General features: G+C 36.2%; 1 protein-coding gene and 1 long non-coding RNA gene across 2 annotated transcripts in view; one reads left to right on the top strand and one right to left on the bottom strand.

The window, feature by feature from the left end:
* Positions 1 to 16,617, bottom strand: part of HPSE2 (heparanase 2 (inactive)) — a 674,568-nt gene that overhangs the window by 204,644 nt on the left and 453,307 nt on the right. Inside the window, exon 6 of the mRNA XM_060641812.3 lies at positions 9,032 to 9,079. Coding sequence (XP_060497795.1) covers positions 9,032 to 9,079 — 48 coding nt within the window. The remainder of the gene's footprint in view (positions 1 to 9,031; positions 9,080 to 16,617) is intronic.
* LOC144613186 (uncharacterized) overlaps positions 1 to 16,617 on the top strand; it is a 365,982-nt gene that overhangs the window by 280,333 nt on the left and 69,032 nt on the right. The gene's annotated exons all lie outside the window — the stretch shown is intronic.

Genomic DNA, 16,617 nt, shown 5'->3' with positions numbered 1-16,617 from the left:
ACTCAGTTTGGTCTCAACACTTCTACTGTATTCTTTATAATCTATTTTCTATTATACCTTCTGTAACCTGTGTAACCCCATCATCATTCAATAAGTTATTTATAAATTCTAATGTTTTTCTTATGATTATGGAAATAAAAACACTTTGTTGTCTTGTGTTGCAATAACATTTTAAAATTATTTTGAAGACTTCTCTAAATTTTAAATTTATAAAAAGCATCTTAAAGAGTAGGTAATCATACTGCATGTGGTGCACCACATAGCTGAGGGACTGACAGAGTCTGTACAATCGACATTACTGAATGCCTGCTGAATGAAGCCGGTAAGTTAGTGAAAGAAATCACCCTAGTGCCACTTCTCAACAATTCAGGAATTTGTTAAATTAAAGATCTAGCTGCAAAGGTGAAGACAAAGTTAATATCTCAGAATATTAATGTCTGTATAAGCCTAAAGATGAAGCTTTTTTTCTTGTATCCATCTAATGTCAACACCAACTAATCATTGATAAAGATCTTCTTTCATGGGAATGACACTAAAATATACTTGGTGTATTGGCACTACATATAGATAGATGAAATATAGAAAGCGTTAGATAACTTATTTGGTTCTCATTTGTATTGGAAAGACTATGTTGACATTTGAACTGATGGTACAAAAGCAACAGTGGACAAAAGTACACAATCAAGTCAGGAGCAGCAGACTGCTGGGGACTACTGTCACATACTTGCAATAAAACAAAAATGGCAATTTCACTTAATAATTTCTGTGATCAAGTAATAAAACTAATAACTTTATTAAATTTTAACCTGAGTACACATTTAAAAAAATATTCTATATGAATAAATAGAAATAAACATAAAAGACTTCACCTCAACAGCAACTGAGTTGCAAACTGAACTGGTCATGTTTTTCATAGGACAATTTTTTTATTAAAAGAATGACAGGCAAATTTTAGTTGTTCAGACTTGGGTATTTAGAAGATATTTTTTTTCAAAAATGAACAAAACAAGCATGTCACTTCAATGAAAACAATCAGAACTTGCTGCTGATTATAAATTTTGAGCTGTTAGGTGAAAATGAGAATTTTAGAATATTTGTACCTGCTATCATGAGCTTGTCAGCTTCCCAAACCTTAACAAGGCTTTTCTGATTAGGTCAGTGGTGATATTAATGAATGTGCTTTTTTTTTTTTTTTTTTTTGAGGTTTCATAATGAAATGTGTTAGCATTTGGGAGATCTGTATAACACATAACTCAGTAAAGCAATATTTTCCAAATGATCAATGCATGATGTTACAGCATCATGCATGGGTAAAAGATATATTCAAAACATAAGACCAACATACTTTTATACATCGGAGTCTGAAAAGTTCAGTGATATGGCTTCATATTTCACACTACAACTAACCTTTAGGAAACTATCACTTAACTGAATTTTGGTGTAGTATCTAGAAAAATAGCCATAAAAATCTGAAAAAGGTTATTCAAGTAATCCTCCCTTTCCTAGATACGTATCTCTGGGAGGGAAAATTTTCTTCATAATCTTTTTTTTTTTAATTTTCTTGAAATGTTTATTTATTTTTGAGAGAGAGACAGAGAGTGAGTGGGGAGGGGCAGAGACAGAAGGAAACACACAATCTGAAGCAGACTCCGGGCTCTGAGCTGTCAGCACAGAGCCTGATGTGGGGCCCAAACTCATTAACCGCAAGATCATGACCTGAGCTGAAGTTCGATGCTTAACTGACTGAGCCACCCAGGCACACTAAAATTTTCTTCATATGCTTAAACTCAAACAACATATTGCCATAGAACATATAAGAAGACATGTCTGCACATCTTCAATTAAGCTAGGTATTAAAGAGATCTGCATGAATATAAAATAATGCCAATCTCCTCACTTAATTTTTTTTGTTTTTGAGAAAATATAGTTATTTTATAAAATACATTTTTTATGGTAAAATGTAATGGGTTTATTATTTTAAAATAAACATTTAAAAAATTTCTGTTTCAATTCTAATATAGTAAATATCTATAAATATGATTTTCCTAAAAATTATTTTGGGCACTCAATGTTTTTCAAGAGTGAAAGGGTTCTGAGACAAAAATGTTGGAGGACCACTGCCCCCTACACAGTTAAGAAACTGCTGCATTTCCGATAAAGCAGCGCATCAGCCGTTAAGCCAGAGTCGGAGACACCATGCACAGTTGAGGTGGGGTCAACCATACTGCAAACAAGAGGAGTAAAAAGCCTACATAGTAAACAATAAGATATCTAGTCCCCTTCCTCAAATGTGAGAATACCTGCTGACTTATATTTCTGAGATGAGAGAAGGGAGAATTCTTCTCTGGAAAAACTAAATTACATAAGAGAAAAAACCAACAGATATAGACAGTTAAGAGTACCCTAATATAACAACCCAGCCAGATCACCCTACATAGACCCCCATTATTAAGAAGAAATATCCATAAACAAAAATGTCCAATCAGCTTTACATGCCTCTTTCTTAAATATGAGTAGAGATCCAAGAATCATTTGACATTTGAGGAAAATCTTTAATGTGAAAGACAAAAACCAAAATAAAGAAATGGCAGAAGGAGAGAAGAACATAGAGGAAACAATTTAATACAGAAATCATAAAAAAAAAATATTGGAGAAAGGAAGAAACAAAAGAAGGAATGAAAGGAGGGAGGGATGAAGGTGGGGAGGGAAGGAATAGAAAAGAAGAAAAGGAGCAAAATAAACAAACACCTAAAGTTGATATCCTCAGAGAGAAAACAGAAGATAACTGCATCCAGAAATAAGTAAATAAGTAAAGGAGAGGTCATTAACAGGAAGGCTTGAGGAACAAAAAGAGCTTTTGGAAATTAGATATATGATAACAGAAATGAAAATTTCAACAGAAAATTTAGATGATTAAGTAGATTTATCAGAAAACAGAAGAAAAAGAAAGGAGAGAAAATATATGTAACAATTAGAGTACTATTTGAGGAGTCCTGATATCTGACTAGCAGAAGTTCCAGAAAGAGAAAGCACAAAAAATAAAATGAAGAAAATTATCAAAGAAAAAAAGATCAAGAAAATTTCCCAAACTGAAGGGTATGAATTTCAGATTGAGAGGATCTACATCTAGTGAACAGAATATAAAGACAGTTGCATAAAGGATCACTGGGGACAAGGAAAAGATCTTAAATGTACCAAGAGAGAAAAAAAAAAAAACAAAACAAGGCAAATAAAAGAACTGGAGATTAAAAAGGCATCGGATTTCTCAACAGTTACAGGAAAAACTAGAATAAAATGGAATTAAAGCATCAAAATCTGAGGGAAATCTGTATGCATCCAAAATATAAATCAAACTCTAATACAAGGTCTCAACATGTTTACCCCTCATTTATCTTTTCTCAGGAAGTTCCTAGAAAAAAAAAAAATGTTCCACCAAAATGAGGGAGTAAACCTCAAAAAAAGGCATGGATCCAATAAACAAAGAGAGTCAAAAGGAATCCCTACGATGATGGTGAAGGGAGATCCCAGGACAACAGCTGTGCAGGAAGCACTGAGATCAACCCAGTCCAGATGGGATCAGAGGAGGGATGGCTTCAGGACAGCAGGACAAGGACAAGATGAAACTGATGGCTACCTGGGGTGTCTGGATAGAGAGAGAGAGAGAGAGAGAGAGAGAGAGAGAGAGAGAGAGAGAGAGAGGAGGTTTACCCCTCTGGTACAGAGTTTAGGGATGAATTAGGGATAGATTAATAGGAAACCAGGTGAATGAAAAAGAGACAGTTATTAGCTCCAGGGAAAACAGGAAGTTGTGAAAGAAAGAAAGAAAATAACCATAGCACACTACATTCTCTGCTGTGAGTCATATTTACATAGTAATAAAAATGTGAATGCTGAACTCTGATCTAACCAATACTTCGATATGAAATATTGGAAGATGGGGAAAGTAAAGTATTTCAGCGTATGAAGAGCTAGAGAGGTATGAGAGCTAAATTCTCATATTCCATAGTAGGAAGTTTATAGATAATATTTGAACTGGAAAAAAAATCAAGACATAGCAGCATCAGACTGTTGTTTAGAAATATGGAAACAAATAGAAGTGGCTAAAATTGTGACATTTGTTTCTGGAGAGGTGAATATGGGGGTGAGAAGGGTGGAGCTGGGTACTGATGGTTTCTATTATAAACAAAAATGCAACATGTGCTTATTACAGAAAAATAGAAAAGTAAAAATGGGAATAAAAGAGTCTCAATACTCCCTACATCTAAAGATAAACACTATTAACCTATTAGTGCCTTTTGAGTTTATGTGAATTTTTATATATTATTGAAGTATGATTTGTATATTTTATATTTTACTTTATTCACTTAACAAAAGCATTTTCCCAATTCTTATGTTTTCCACATAAATATTTTCACAGCAATTTATTATATTATATAATAGATACCATTATTTAGTGTAACAATTTAGGCTTTTCCACAATATTTTATTATAAAAAATTTCTAACAGAGACAGGTAGAAATATATAGTGTATATAGTGTGTGTGTGTGTGTGTGTGTGTGTGTGTGTGTGTGTGTGTGTGTATATATATATATATATATATATATATATATATATATATATATATAATGTATAGTGAAAACCGTAGGTCTACCACCTAGGTTCTACAATTAACATTTTACTACACTTTCTCTATCTCACATTTATCAATCTATCACTCTATCCATTCATTGATCCATTTTATGTTTTTAAGCATTTCAAAGTAAGTTGTAGACAACACTTTATCAGCCATATTGTTAACTAGAGTTAACATCTGTTTATAGTTCTTTTTCTTAAGTAAATTTTACATATATAATGATATGCACAAATCTTAAGAATGCCATTTGATGAATTTTAACAAATGCACATTCCTATGTACCCAAATCCCCTATCAAGATTACAATCATCCCAAAAAAATTCCTCATGTGCCCTTCCCTCTCAATCCATATCCCTACCCTCTACAACCTATAAAAGCAATGTTCTAATTTTTAAAACTTCATATAATTGCAATAGAGAAATGTTCTTTTTAATATAAGGCTTTTTCCACTTAGCATAATGACTCTGAGATTCATCCATGTTGTGGAGTATATCATTAGTTTGTTCTTTGACCTTGCTGAGGCACATTCCTTTGTATGAATACACAACAGTTTGTTTAATCTATTCTGTTGCTGATGGACACCTGGGTTGTTTCTAGTTTTTGCCTGCTATGAACATTCTTTATTTTTTTAATGTTTATTTATTTATTTTGAGAGAGAGAGAGTGAGAGAAAGAGAGAGAGAGAGAAAGAGAGGGAGAGCTTTGGGAGGGGGGAGAGAGAGAGGAAGATAGAGGATCTGAAGCGGGCTCTGCTCTGACAGCAGAGGGCCCAATGTGGGGCTAATTCCATTACCTAAGTTATCTCAGGGTTTCTATTTATTGCTCATTCTTTGGCCATGGGTCACATTTTTCTGTTTCTTTGCATATCTAGTAATTGTTTAATTGTATACTGTGAAGTGTGGATGATATTTTATAGAAACAGAAGAGTGTTTGTTTTGGATCTAGCAGGAAGTTGGATGAACGGCTGATCATCCAACTTGTGGCAGCTTCAGTTTACGCTTTGTTAGGGTGAATCTGCTTTGGCTATACATTAGAATTAGGGAAAATCCTTTGTCCCAGGACAAGACTTTCCTCATGATGCATAACTCCTAATTTTCACTGGAAAGCACAAGGTGTTTATCAAGTCTCTCTAAATCTGTGAAATTCAAGTTCCAAGCTGTCCCTCATGTGACAGATTGCAGCTGAAATCACTGTTCAACTTTTTCAGGTTTCCAGTTGTTATTTTCTACCAGGCTCCTTGGAGTCTCCCTTGAATATGCACATTTCATGGATCAGGCAAAGATCTGAAGGAAGTTTATGTGCATATTTGGTGTTTTGCCCATAGCTCCTTCTTTCTGAGATTTCTACCTTCTGATTCCTTCTGAGATCTCAAACCAATATAATCATGTATTTTGTTTGAGTTTTAGCCACAACATACTGCATGGATTCTTAAGTAACCACAGATCTCACTAGTATCATTCACTTCTTTCAAGGATTGAATAACTTTTTCCAGTTTTTGCTGCCTTTTGGTCGCTCTCCAGTGTGTGTGTGTGTGTGTGTGTGTGTGTGTGTGTGTGCGTGTGTGTATTATTTATTTATTATTTATTTGGTCCAGATTTAGCACTGATAACTGATACAAACTACTGCACTACTTCTGTAGTTGGAGCTTCATCCCAGTAACTCTTGCTGGGTTGGGCAGGACCAATCATTAAGTCATGTATCTTCTACTCAAAATCCAAGAGCATGAACTTTCAAATCAAAACAGGCTAACTATATAGACCTATTTATTTATTACTTCGGACTCAGGGTTCTTGTTCAAGCTCCAAGCTCAATATTCCAGTACTGAATTGATTCTTTTGGCTACCTATATATCGATATATATTGGCAAATTCTATGTTCTTTTAATTTTTTCTGATAATGACTCTTGATTTCTTTACATTATTAAGAAATTCACCTCGACATTTCTCAGGGTTAGAGAAACATGGTATTTGGCTTTAATTTTCATTGAATTCTCCTGGCCAGGATTTCCTGGAATTGTTCCATGACTACTCCAAGTCTTGATTGAAAACTATGGCTGGAAGGGATAAATGGTGGATTCCAGGTGCTACTGGTTGTCCCCAGATGAGTGCTGGTCCTGGAGCCAAAAGAAACACAACCCCTTGCCTGCTTTGGGGGGTATTTTTAGAGTAGTTGCAAACACATGACATTTATCTTGAGAAGTGGCCAATATTTTAAAAATAGCTAATAAACAAAATATATTTATAAAAATTTTATTTCTCCACTATAAACAAAATACTGTGCTCACTTCATTCCATCTGTGCTATGGAAAGTGTTTGGATATGGAAGAAAAACTTTTTCCAATCCTCCTTGTCAGTCATAGTAACTGAGTAAGCCTTACATTCTTACCCAATAGTTTTCATACACTGATCTCTTAATTTCTCCTTATAAACACTGCAAATTCTTCAAGCTCCAGCCTTTACACTACATTATCCAGATAGCCTTTGATTAAAGACAGTGAAGAGAATTTGAATTGCCCAGTAGAATGTAATGTTTTCAGTAAAAAAAGCATTGTTGTGTAATCAAAGTAGTAACAGTTAAGAGAATAGCCCTTGGAGTGAGACAGACTCAACTTTAAGTTCACAATCTGCCATTTACTGTGTAATGTTTGGATTTTCTACAACTTCCTTTAAGTTATGTAAGAGATAAAAGTATCCCCAAACTCATTTGGTTGCTGTGAAGATCAGTTATGGTAAGGCATAAAAGGTTTACAACAGTTCCTGCCACATTATGATCATCACTATTGTTATCTTCTCTCAGTAAAGGCCCAATAAACAATAGACTAAATAAGCATTTTGGAACTAAATGATATTCTGGTGGAACAGAAAAACACACAAATTACAATAATAAATTAAGAGAAAAATATAAGTTGCATAAAGTACCATGGAAAAAAAAGAGCTAAGAAAGAAAATTAAACACAATCTGTTTCAGATAGGATCATCAGGGAAGGCCTCTCAAAGAAGATAACATGTCAGTTGAGTATTTAGAGATGAGAAGGAGCTAGCCACATAAACAAATAGGACAACAGCATTCTAGGCAGAGACAATAGCACATACAAAGATCCTGAGGAAGACATGCATGTGAACCTTCTAAAAAATGAAAGACCATTATGGTGTTGGGACAGAATTAGTAAGGTTAGGGTGGTACTAGAGGTCAAACTACTAGAAGCAGCAGAGGTCAAACACAAGGCACCTTCCTTATAGGACAGAGTAGAGAGTTTGGCCTTTTGTCTAAGTGCAAAGGGAAGCCACTGAGGGGTTTTAAACATGGGGAAGACAAGATCCTTAGACCTACTCAATCCATGACTCACAAAACAAACTGAAGGAGGATAAAAATTTCTGGAAACCTTTAGAACTTGATGTTTAGAGAAACTAAGTACAAATGGCTAATAAAATATTTTCCATTATGATTGAAGTTATTGATGGCTAACAGTCAAAAATCCTTTTGGGATAATTAATGAAGATTTTATCCACTGTTCTTGCTTTCACAACTGTCATGCATCCCAAAGGATACTGTGACCACTTAAAACAGAGGAAGTAAATGTGTTAGGCAGGTAGGTTTAGAGTCACTGAGAAAGGTGGTCATAGTTGACAGCTATGAGGGCCCAGAATAGGAGCACATGTCTGAGCCGTGGGGACTACATTAGATGAGAGATGACCTGGAAGATGCTGTGGGATAGATTTCTTACAAAAAGGAAGGGCAAGATTCCAGTAAAAAATTGGTGAGACATTGTGAGATACTGACATGCCAGCACAAATACCATAAGGAAACTTAAAATTAATTTATGTATCTGATAATTATCTTTACAAATCAAGATACCCTTAAGGTAACAGGTCTTTCCCACTGTAAGCTTCTTCCTGGAATACTGGGGTTTATCTTCTCTTAAGGCTGTTTCATTCCCTTCATATTCCATTTTTTAAAATTGCTTCATGTTAGTAACACTCTAGGCACTATTTAAGACCACTGCCATTACCATAATGAAGTGTTGCTATTTTTCACATGATATGTTGACTATTGAACACTACTTCCTCTCTTAAGGAAATTTATTCTCAAGGAAAAGCTCAGATGAGTGGTGGCATGCTCAGATTCCCATTACCTGTTCACTGATGACATATTAATTTAAAAGTGTCCATAATAGCTGAGCTTTTAGTGTTTTTTAAAAAAAATTTGCAACAACAAAACAAAATTATATTCCCATGAGATAGTATGCATCATAAGAACAGCTTTGGAGTTAGTTTTAACTTTTTCTCTTGGAGGATAGAGAGTGGCTTATTAGATGTCAGGTATAAACTTCGTAACAACTTATTATCTCTCATTTCACAGTAGCTGATAATAAGTAAGAGCAAAAATGGTGAATACCTACTGTTGCCAGGTAACTGCATCCACTGTGCTTCCTGCCACCTTCATGAATCTATAAGGAACAGAAAGAACAAATAAAATAAGCTGAGACATAGATCAGGCCAATCTTTGGGCTGAGAGTCCACAGCCACAATTATGGCCTATCTGGAGTTACTACAAGTTAAAGTATACAGAAGGTGAAGGTAAGGTTACTTTCAGCTCTCCACATGTCCTTTACCATCTAGAAATCAAGACCCCAGTACAGCATGCTCTCTATGTCTGTCTTCCCAAGCCCTTGCCTGATGGCTTCCACATCACTTTCCCCATGAACAAAATTTCTCTCTCCCATTTTCTATTCTCTGAAGACTCTGAAATCTGCTAGGAAACAAATAAACAGTAACATTTCCCAGAATGATACCACAATAGATAGATGCCTTTGAAAAACCTTAGTCCTCTCCTTCTGAAGAGAGCATGGCAAAACCCAATTTAGTTATGTAAGTATAAAGCACTATCAAATACACCCCAGGGATGGCTGCCATGCCTATCTGAGTGTAGAAAACTGAATACCACACAGAGAAATCTTTTTTTTTTTTTAGTGTTTCAAGTTTTTATTTAAATTCTAACATACGGCGTTATGTTAGTTTCAGGAGTAGAATTTAGTGATTCATCACTTACATATAACACAGAGACATCTAACTATTTCTGAAGCAGTGAAGTAGAGGACTGAGTGTCATCTGACATTTGCTCAGCTCAAAAGGGAAACCAGACCTGTTTCCTCACAAAACACACAGCAAAGCCTTGCTTTATTAATCCCCCAGCCTTCTATGCTTCTACCAAAACCAAAGAACTGGGAAGAAGCATACAAGGCCCCACAGATGCCACAAGGTGTCATAAACTTCAAGTCTGTGAATGACCCAACTACCTACTTGTCTCCGTTATCTCCATCCACATGTTCTGAGGCCATCTGCTGTCAAAGCCATTGTTACTATTTGAGACAGTTACACCCAGATACAGGAAATCAAAAGGAGTTTCTCAGTTCTTCAAGATATTCCTTTCAACCCTGAGACCCCGGAGGGGAACTCTTCTTCAGACAGAAGCACTCTTCCATCAATACATCATAACCAAAGAACTCTTTCGCTAAGAAGGGAGACAGTGTTTTGTCAAGAAGGTCCTATCCCACCCTATCCCAGCACAATCTGGCAGGGAGACACATGGCAAAGGGGTTGCCATGTGCTGCCCAAACAGAGGCTCTGCTTTGTCATGATGGTGGAAGAGTACTTAATCTTTGCAGGACTGAAAGAGAGAGAGAGAGGATGCCAGTACTGCTGTTTAGCACTGCAGTGAACTTTATAAAAGATGACAAAGAAGGAGAGGGAGATGGGGTCGATAGGAGAAAGAGTATGGGAGAGGAGGGGAAGGGGAGGAGGTGGCAGCTTGGTTCTTGTCTGTACGGCTTTGTCTGTTTTCTCCAGTACCATTTAGTAGTCCAGGAGCAAGAATATGGGAAATGGAACATAGGCGTGATCAAGGAATGGAATTGGTTTGATGGGTAAGACCAAAATGTAAATGGAGATTGAAGGGAATGAGTACGTACTTAGTACCAGCCATTCACATGTGTTATTTCTTATAATTCTCAAAACTCTTTTGCTTGGTAAGATGGTTATTATTGATTCCATTATATGAATTACTAACTTCTCTCCTGGCTGGAGAAAGAGTGTCTCCAGACATCCCAAACAGCCCATTTTTATGGAGTTATGCCACCCCTCTTAGTAGCACTTCTTGGGAAGCAGGGCATGACGAAGCAAAGCAATAAATACAAGCTGGAAAATTTTGAAAATAGAAATATTTTATGTAAAATTGTCTTAATTTACATATAAAATAACCATAATAAAAATAACACTAACATTTATAGTGATTTATCATTATAAGATGTTTTTTAGCTTCTTGTAGATATAATTTCACATAGCCTCAAAACCACCTGGAACGTAGTGAATATTTCTGATTTATGGTGCAGAAGGCTGAATCTGGTAGAGGTTATGTGACTTGCTCAAATTCATAGAGCTAGTGTGGACTAAACCCAGGTTCTCTGACTCCAAGCCCTACCCTCTTTCAAGGATTCTATGCTGCCTCCAAGCTGTTTTCACTGAGGCCAAGAAGTACAGTAGAACCCTAAGATGCAAAATAAATAAATAAATAAATAATAATAAGTTGAATTCTTGCCTTGAGAAAATACTAGCAATTTGCCTTCTTTGCTTGTTGGCTTCCTCTCAGACTTGAGCATTTCATGCCTATTTGTAAGAGAATATGATGAAGCAGGTATCAAAAGCGACTGACCAGGGGCCTCTGCCATACTACAACCACCCTAAAGCCAAGAAGAAAGACCCAGAGACCATCAGCTATCAGAGTTTCTGTTGCTGTACTACTCGTACAAACTAATTGCTGTGGGACAGCAAGTCAAGGGAGCAGTTAGCTCTACCTTCTGTGGTGTTATAAGAGAGATAAACATTGAGAAAAGCTTTATACTGCACATGATACTGAATATGGCATTGAAAGAAGGGTAGGATTTTGCCATGAAGAGCAGGCCAGACATAAGAACAGCCTGAGCAAAGCAAGGTAGAAGCAAGGTGGTGTGTTCTCAGGAGTCCAACATGACTGGATGTTAGAGGACAGGTAAGGGAATGACAGGAAGTCAGGCTGGTCAGGTCACTAGCTGCTAGCCTATGATGCTAACAACTTTGGTCTCTCCCCCTTAACAACTAGGTACAAGTTCAGCTCCTATTTATCTTTGTAGGACTAGTACCCAACATAATATTGCAAAATACAGCTGGCTTTTTCTTCACATATATTTGTTGGATTTATCCTGTGTCTAAACAAATGAGGGAGTATCAGGATCAGATTTGAGTTTCAGGAAGATCACTCTGGCTATGGTAAATGTGAAAGGTACTGCTGTGGACAAACAGGAAGGAGATGACTGCAGAGAGATGGGAGGCTTGGAATATAAGAATGAAAAAAGACCCACCGAGTAACACTGATGGAGCACTCAAGAAGTTGATGGGCAACCCAGGAACAGACTTTTGATGCTGATGTTGGTGAATATATTCCAATTCTCTTGAAAATGCCTCAAAGAACTGGAAGTAAATAGTCACTGATGATAACAGCTATGCATTCACAAGAAAATTAGGAGGAAAAAAAAATCATCAGTGCCCTGCTTGGCTAAAAGGGTCTGGGCTGGGTAGGCAATTAAGAAGACACCTGGGGTGCCTGGGTGGATCAGTGGGTTAAGTGTCCAACTTTGCCTCAGGGCTTGATCTCCTGGCTCTGGAGTTCCAGCCCACATCGGGCTCTATGCTGACAGCTCAGAGCCTGGAGCCTGCTTCAGATTCTGTGTCTCCCTCTCTCTCTGCCCCTCACCCACTTGCACTCTGTTTCTCTCTCTCTCTCTCTCTCTCAAAAAAAAAAAAAAAAAAAAAAATTAAAAAATTAAAAAATAAGAACTCATCTAATTTGGTGTCTTAAAAGTTGGAAACTTGTTCTTCATGATACTATAATCTGGGGATCCTCATATGTATTGGATAGTTTGTTCTGCTATAGGTTGATAATTAAGTCCTTAAGTAACTTTCCATTATTAAAAGTAGCAGTATAAAAAGAGTGGGAAAACTAGAGTTAGGAACATTCAAAGTAAGGCTAATATTCTCCCCCCACAACCTACCCCATATTCCTCAAAGAAAATCTATAAAATCTATAATTAAATATAAAATATATTGGACCCTTATATAGAATATTATAGTTTACAGAGAAATATTTTTAAATTGAATAAAGGAAAAGACCTACCATGATCCTGGATAGGAAAATCAATTATCCTTCCTAAACTAATTTATGGGTTTAATGAAATTCTAATAAAAAAACCCAGCAGATATTTTTGAAACTTTGAAAAATCATTCTAACATTCATCTCGAGGAAGCCAAGAATATTCTTAAAAAATGGAATAATGAGGGGACATTTATTTGATCTACCATATAATAAAATATACCATAAACCCCACAATTATTAAAACATTCCTAGGAGTTAGAAAGGAGATCTTAGGAACTAATAAAGAGATTAGGAATTAGTAAGGAGACCTATGGCACAGAACAATTTTTTTAAGTTATACATACGAATTTATTACATGGAAAAGAATTTTAGTATATGAAAAACTGAAGCATTTTTTTAATGATGCTATGTGATTTGTGGCTATTTGGGGGAAAAAAATTAAAGTCAGATCCTCACTTAAGATCATATTTTGTATAAGAAATCAAAATAGTAAAATATGGTTTAGTTTCATTATATTTAAAGAATATTTCAATTACAATGTAATATTTAGAAACAAACGATATTATTATCTTTAGTAGTATATTGAAGCAATAGAAAAGCTGTTTTAGCTAACTTTGAGGAAATGCCATTATTAAATATGTATTCACATGAAAATTGCTATAAACTACGTTCTTCCTTTTTCCCTCCTAGCCAAATGATGAAACCAACATCAAACATATGGAAGCATTTCTACACTTATTCTGAGGAGCAAAAATCTAATTCACAAATAATGTCAAACAAAATATGCCTTTCCCAATACTACTAAGATGACCAAACATACCCTTATTTTTTGAGAAGTATAAAAAACTTATCTCAAATGAGGGAAATGTTCTGTTTTCAGAAGTCTTTGATATATATTTTTAAAACTAAAATACAAAAAACAACCACAGAAATAACACATAAAGGAAATTAATTAGACAAAACCCCAAGGAATAGACATTACTGAGTCTGGGGGCTTCCCCCCACCCCCATGCTCCTTCCCTGAAAATTAGGGCTCTCTGTAACTACCCTATATCTGTATCATTTCTATACTTTGTTTTTATATCTATATTGGCACTGTGGAAGGTAACAAGTCCAAAAAGATCATCATTTTCTTTGTTCAAATTTAACATTGATGGATTCTTCTGCTCTCTAGTTCTGCGTGTTTCTCAGAAACTAGCCCAAACCACATAACTGAGTGACTTCAACACAGCTGCAGAATGCTCAGCAATGGTAATATTAGAGGTGGAATAACATGCACACAGACTAGTGCTGTCAGGAGTGAAATACCACTGGGAAAGTGAAATTCCGTTTAGTGTCTGGTATTATCCAAGGATTTTCAGCCATCTACTTCCATTCTAATCCCTAGATTTAGGTCTATGAATGTATAAGTAAAAGATGACCCAGGATGTGAATAACAAAAGGGGAAGACCTTGGTTTTCCAAAGTTGGATGTCTCCACACCTGAATTATGAAGACAGAAATCCTGGATGATTATCTCAGAGAACAAGAGATGTCTGCCCTCATGCTGACACCTAGTTGTGCAAAGGATAAGAGAGGGAAAGGGCAAAGACTTATATCAAAGGAAATTGGCCAGTGCCAGGCAGACCTTTCAGTATTGGGAGGCTCTTTCCCATTGGAGCCAATCTGCTGCTATGGAAAAGAACAAAATATCCCCTTTCATTGTGAGAGTTCCTTTCCTCCCCCAAGAGATCCCAAATCTGGGAGAATTTCTTTCCTTTGTTATCCACCTGCACATATGACGTATCTGAAATATTGTTGAGCCTTCTCTCCCAGGGCATATCACAGCTCTCTCTTATAATAAGGCACATCTTTACTCATGGTCTTTGGGGTTTGATTTCTACTTTTGGACCACAGAATGCAACCCTAAAAACTGGATTCTGAATTTTGCTCCCAGGAAGGAGGATAAATCCTTCACAGGGAACTGGATGTCTAAAATAGGTACAAACTTCAATATGACTGTGGCAGTATGATCTTTTTTCCCTTGTCCACAAAGAGAACTTTGGTTATGTAACTAGCATGAATAAGATATGACAGCCATTCTGCACAAAGCCTAGGAAAAACCTGTGAGAAAATTATTCATCTTGAGTTACAGCAAACCAGGCATCTTCTATTTGGTCCAAAGCCACTTACTTTTCCATGGCTAATTATATATTGAGCTATATATACTAGACACTGCATAGAACAAATGATATATTAATACATCTCTTTCTCTTTCTGTTTCTTTCTCTTTCCCTCCCTCCCTCCTTCTTCCTCTTTCTCCCTCACTTCCCTTTTTCTCCCCACTCCTATTTATATATAATATTACATGGGCAGTAAGCTGATAAATAGCATGGCTATATGTTCATTGACTTTAATAACTAGTGCAACTCTCTATTTAGGCTTCCCTTCTGGCTTACAATTCCTTCAATTTGATAGATTTATAGAGCTTTTAATATACAGGAACTTGAGATGGATGAGATTCTTCAACCAATCTTTCTTGCCAATAAAAGTCACATCCATGAGGTTTAATTTAAGGGCAAACTTGAATGAAAAAAAGGAAAAAAAAAAGTTGGCTATCATTTATTGATTAACAGGCATTTGGTAAGTGGTTTACATAATGTACAGCCTTGTAAGTTCTGTATTATCACTTTCATTTTATAGATGAGGAAACTGTGATCCAGATCACCCAGGTAATAAGTTGCAGAGCTGAGATTCAAACCTAGTTCTGAGTCTAAAGCCCTTGTTTTAACCATGTAGAGATAGCAAACTTGTGATGTGTATAGTGCTGCCCCCTTTTTCTGAGCCCATGGAAGATATTGGTAATAGATCTCAATACTGTCTCACTAATCTGACAATTGACCTAAGAATCCTTCTCAAGACATGTTGCCAGGCACTCTTACCTGGAACTGGCCCCCAGGATGAAGACTATTTGCTGCTAATGGGGAGTTAAAAGGAGGGAGGCTATAGGACCATGTTTGGAACAAAATGGAGGCAGATGTGAGATAATAATATATAAGGGCAAAATAAGTTTGCTTGATTAAAATGAAGGCAACCGGCAGTGGACTGGGGGATGATGAGAGAAGATACTGAAACAGATCTGGAAGGCTATGGTTGGAGCTGGAAGGTGCTGGTTAGGGGAGTGTTATTACAGACACATCTTGACTGTCTAAAATGTTGCTAAGGAAGTCATAAAGGCTTGGATTCAAGCAAAGAAGGCCTGATATGATTTGCCCTGGCTGTGGAGCCTGGTGGGAAGAAGGAAAAATGCATCAAGATGTCATGATAAATTTCACATGTAAAACTAAACTTTCCAAAAGCTCAAGCCTTGGTATGAAGCTGAGTCCAGAAGAATGAACAGTGTTGAACTAAGGTGGGAAAGGATTCTATTTTTTCTAGTATGCTAGATCATGTGGCTCTATTAAAAAATGAAGATTCAAGAAAAAAGTACCATAGAGTAGAAAGACCACAGGCCCAAGGAGTCAGACAGGTATCTGATTTAAGACTTGGCTGCATAGCTTATGAGCCATGTGGCCTTGGGCATGTTGTTTAATCTCCCTAAACCATTTCAAATGGAAGGTAACAGCACCTATTTCTCAAAGGCCTTGTGAAGATTAACAAGATAATATGAAGGAACAAGGGTACTGCCCGGTATACTGTTGACACTCAATAAATGTGAGTTTGGTAAATAATTTAACATCTGTGCACCTCCATTCCTTTATCTGTAAAACAAAGATATTAAAACTCATTCTCCTATACTAAAAGGTAGTGATTCTCATGGTTT

Source organism: Panthera onca, chromosome D2 (assembly GCF_046562875.1).
Source record: "Panthera onca isolate mPanOnc1 chromosome D2, mPanOnc1 haplotype 2, whole genome shotgun sequence".
Taxonomy (NCBI): Eukaryota; Metazoa; Chordata; class Mammalia; order Carnivora; family Felidae; genus Panthera; species Panthera onca.
This window is presented reverse-complemented; position numbering and strand designations above follow the sequence as displayed.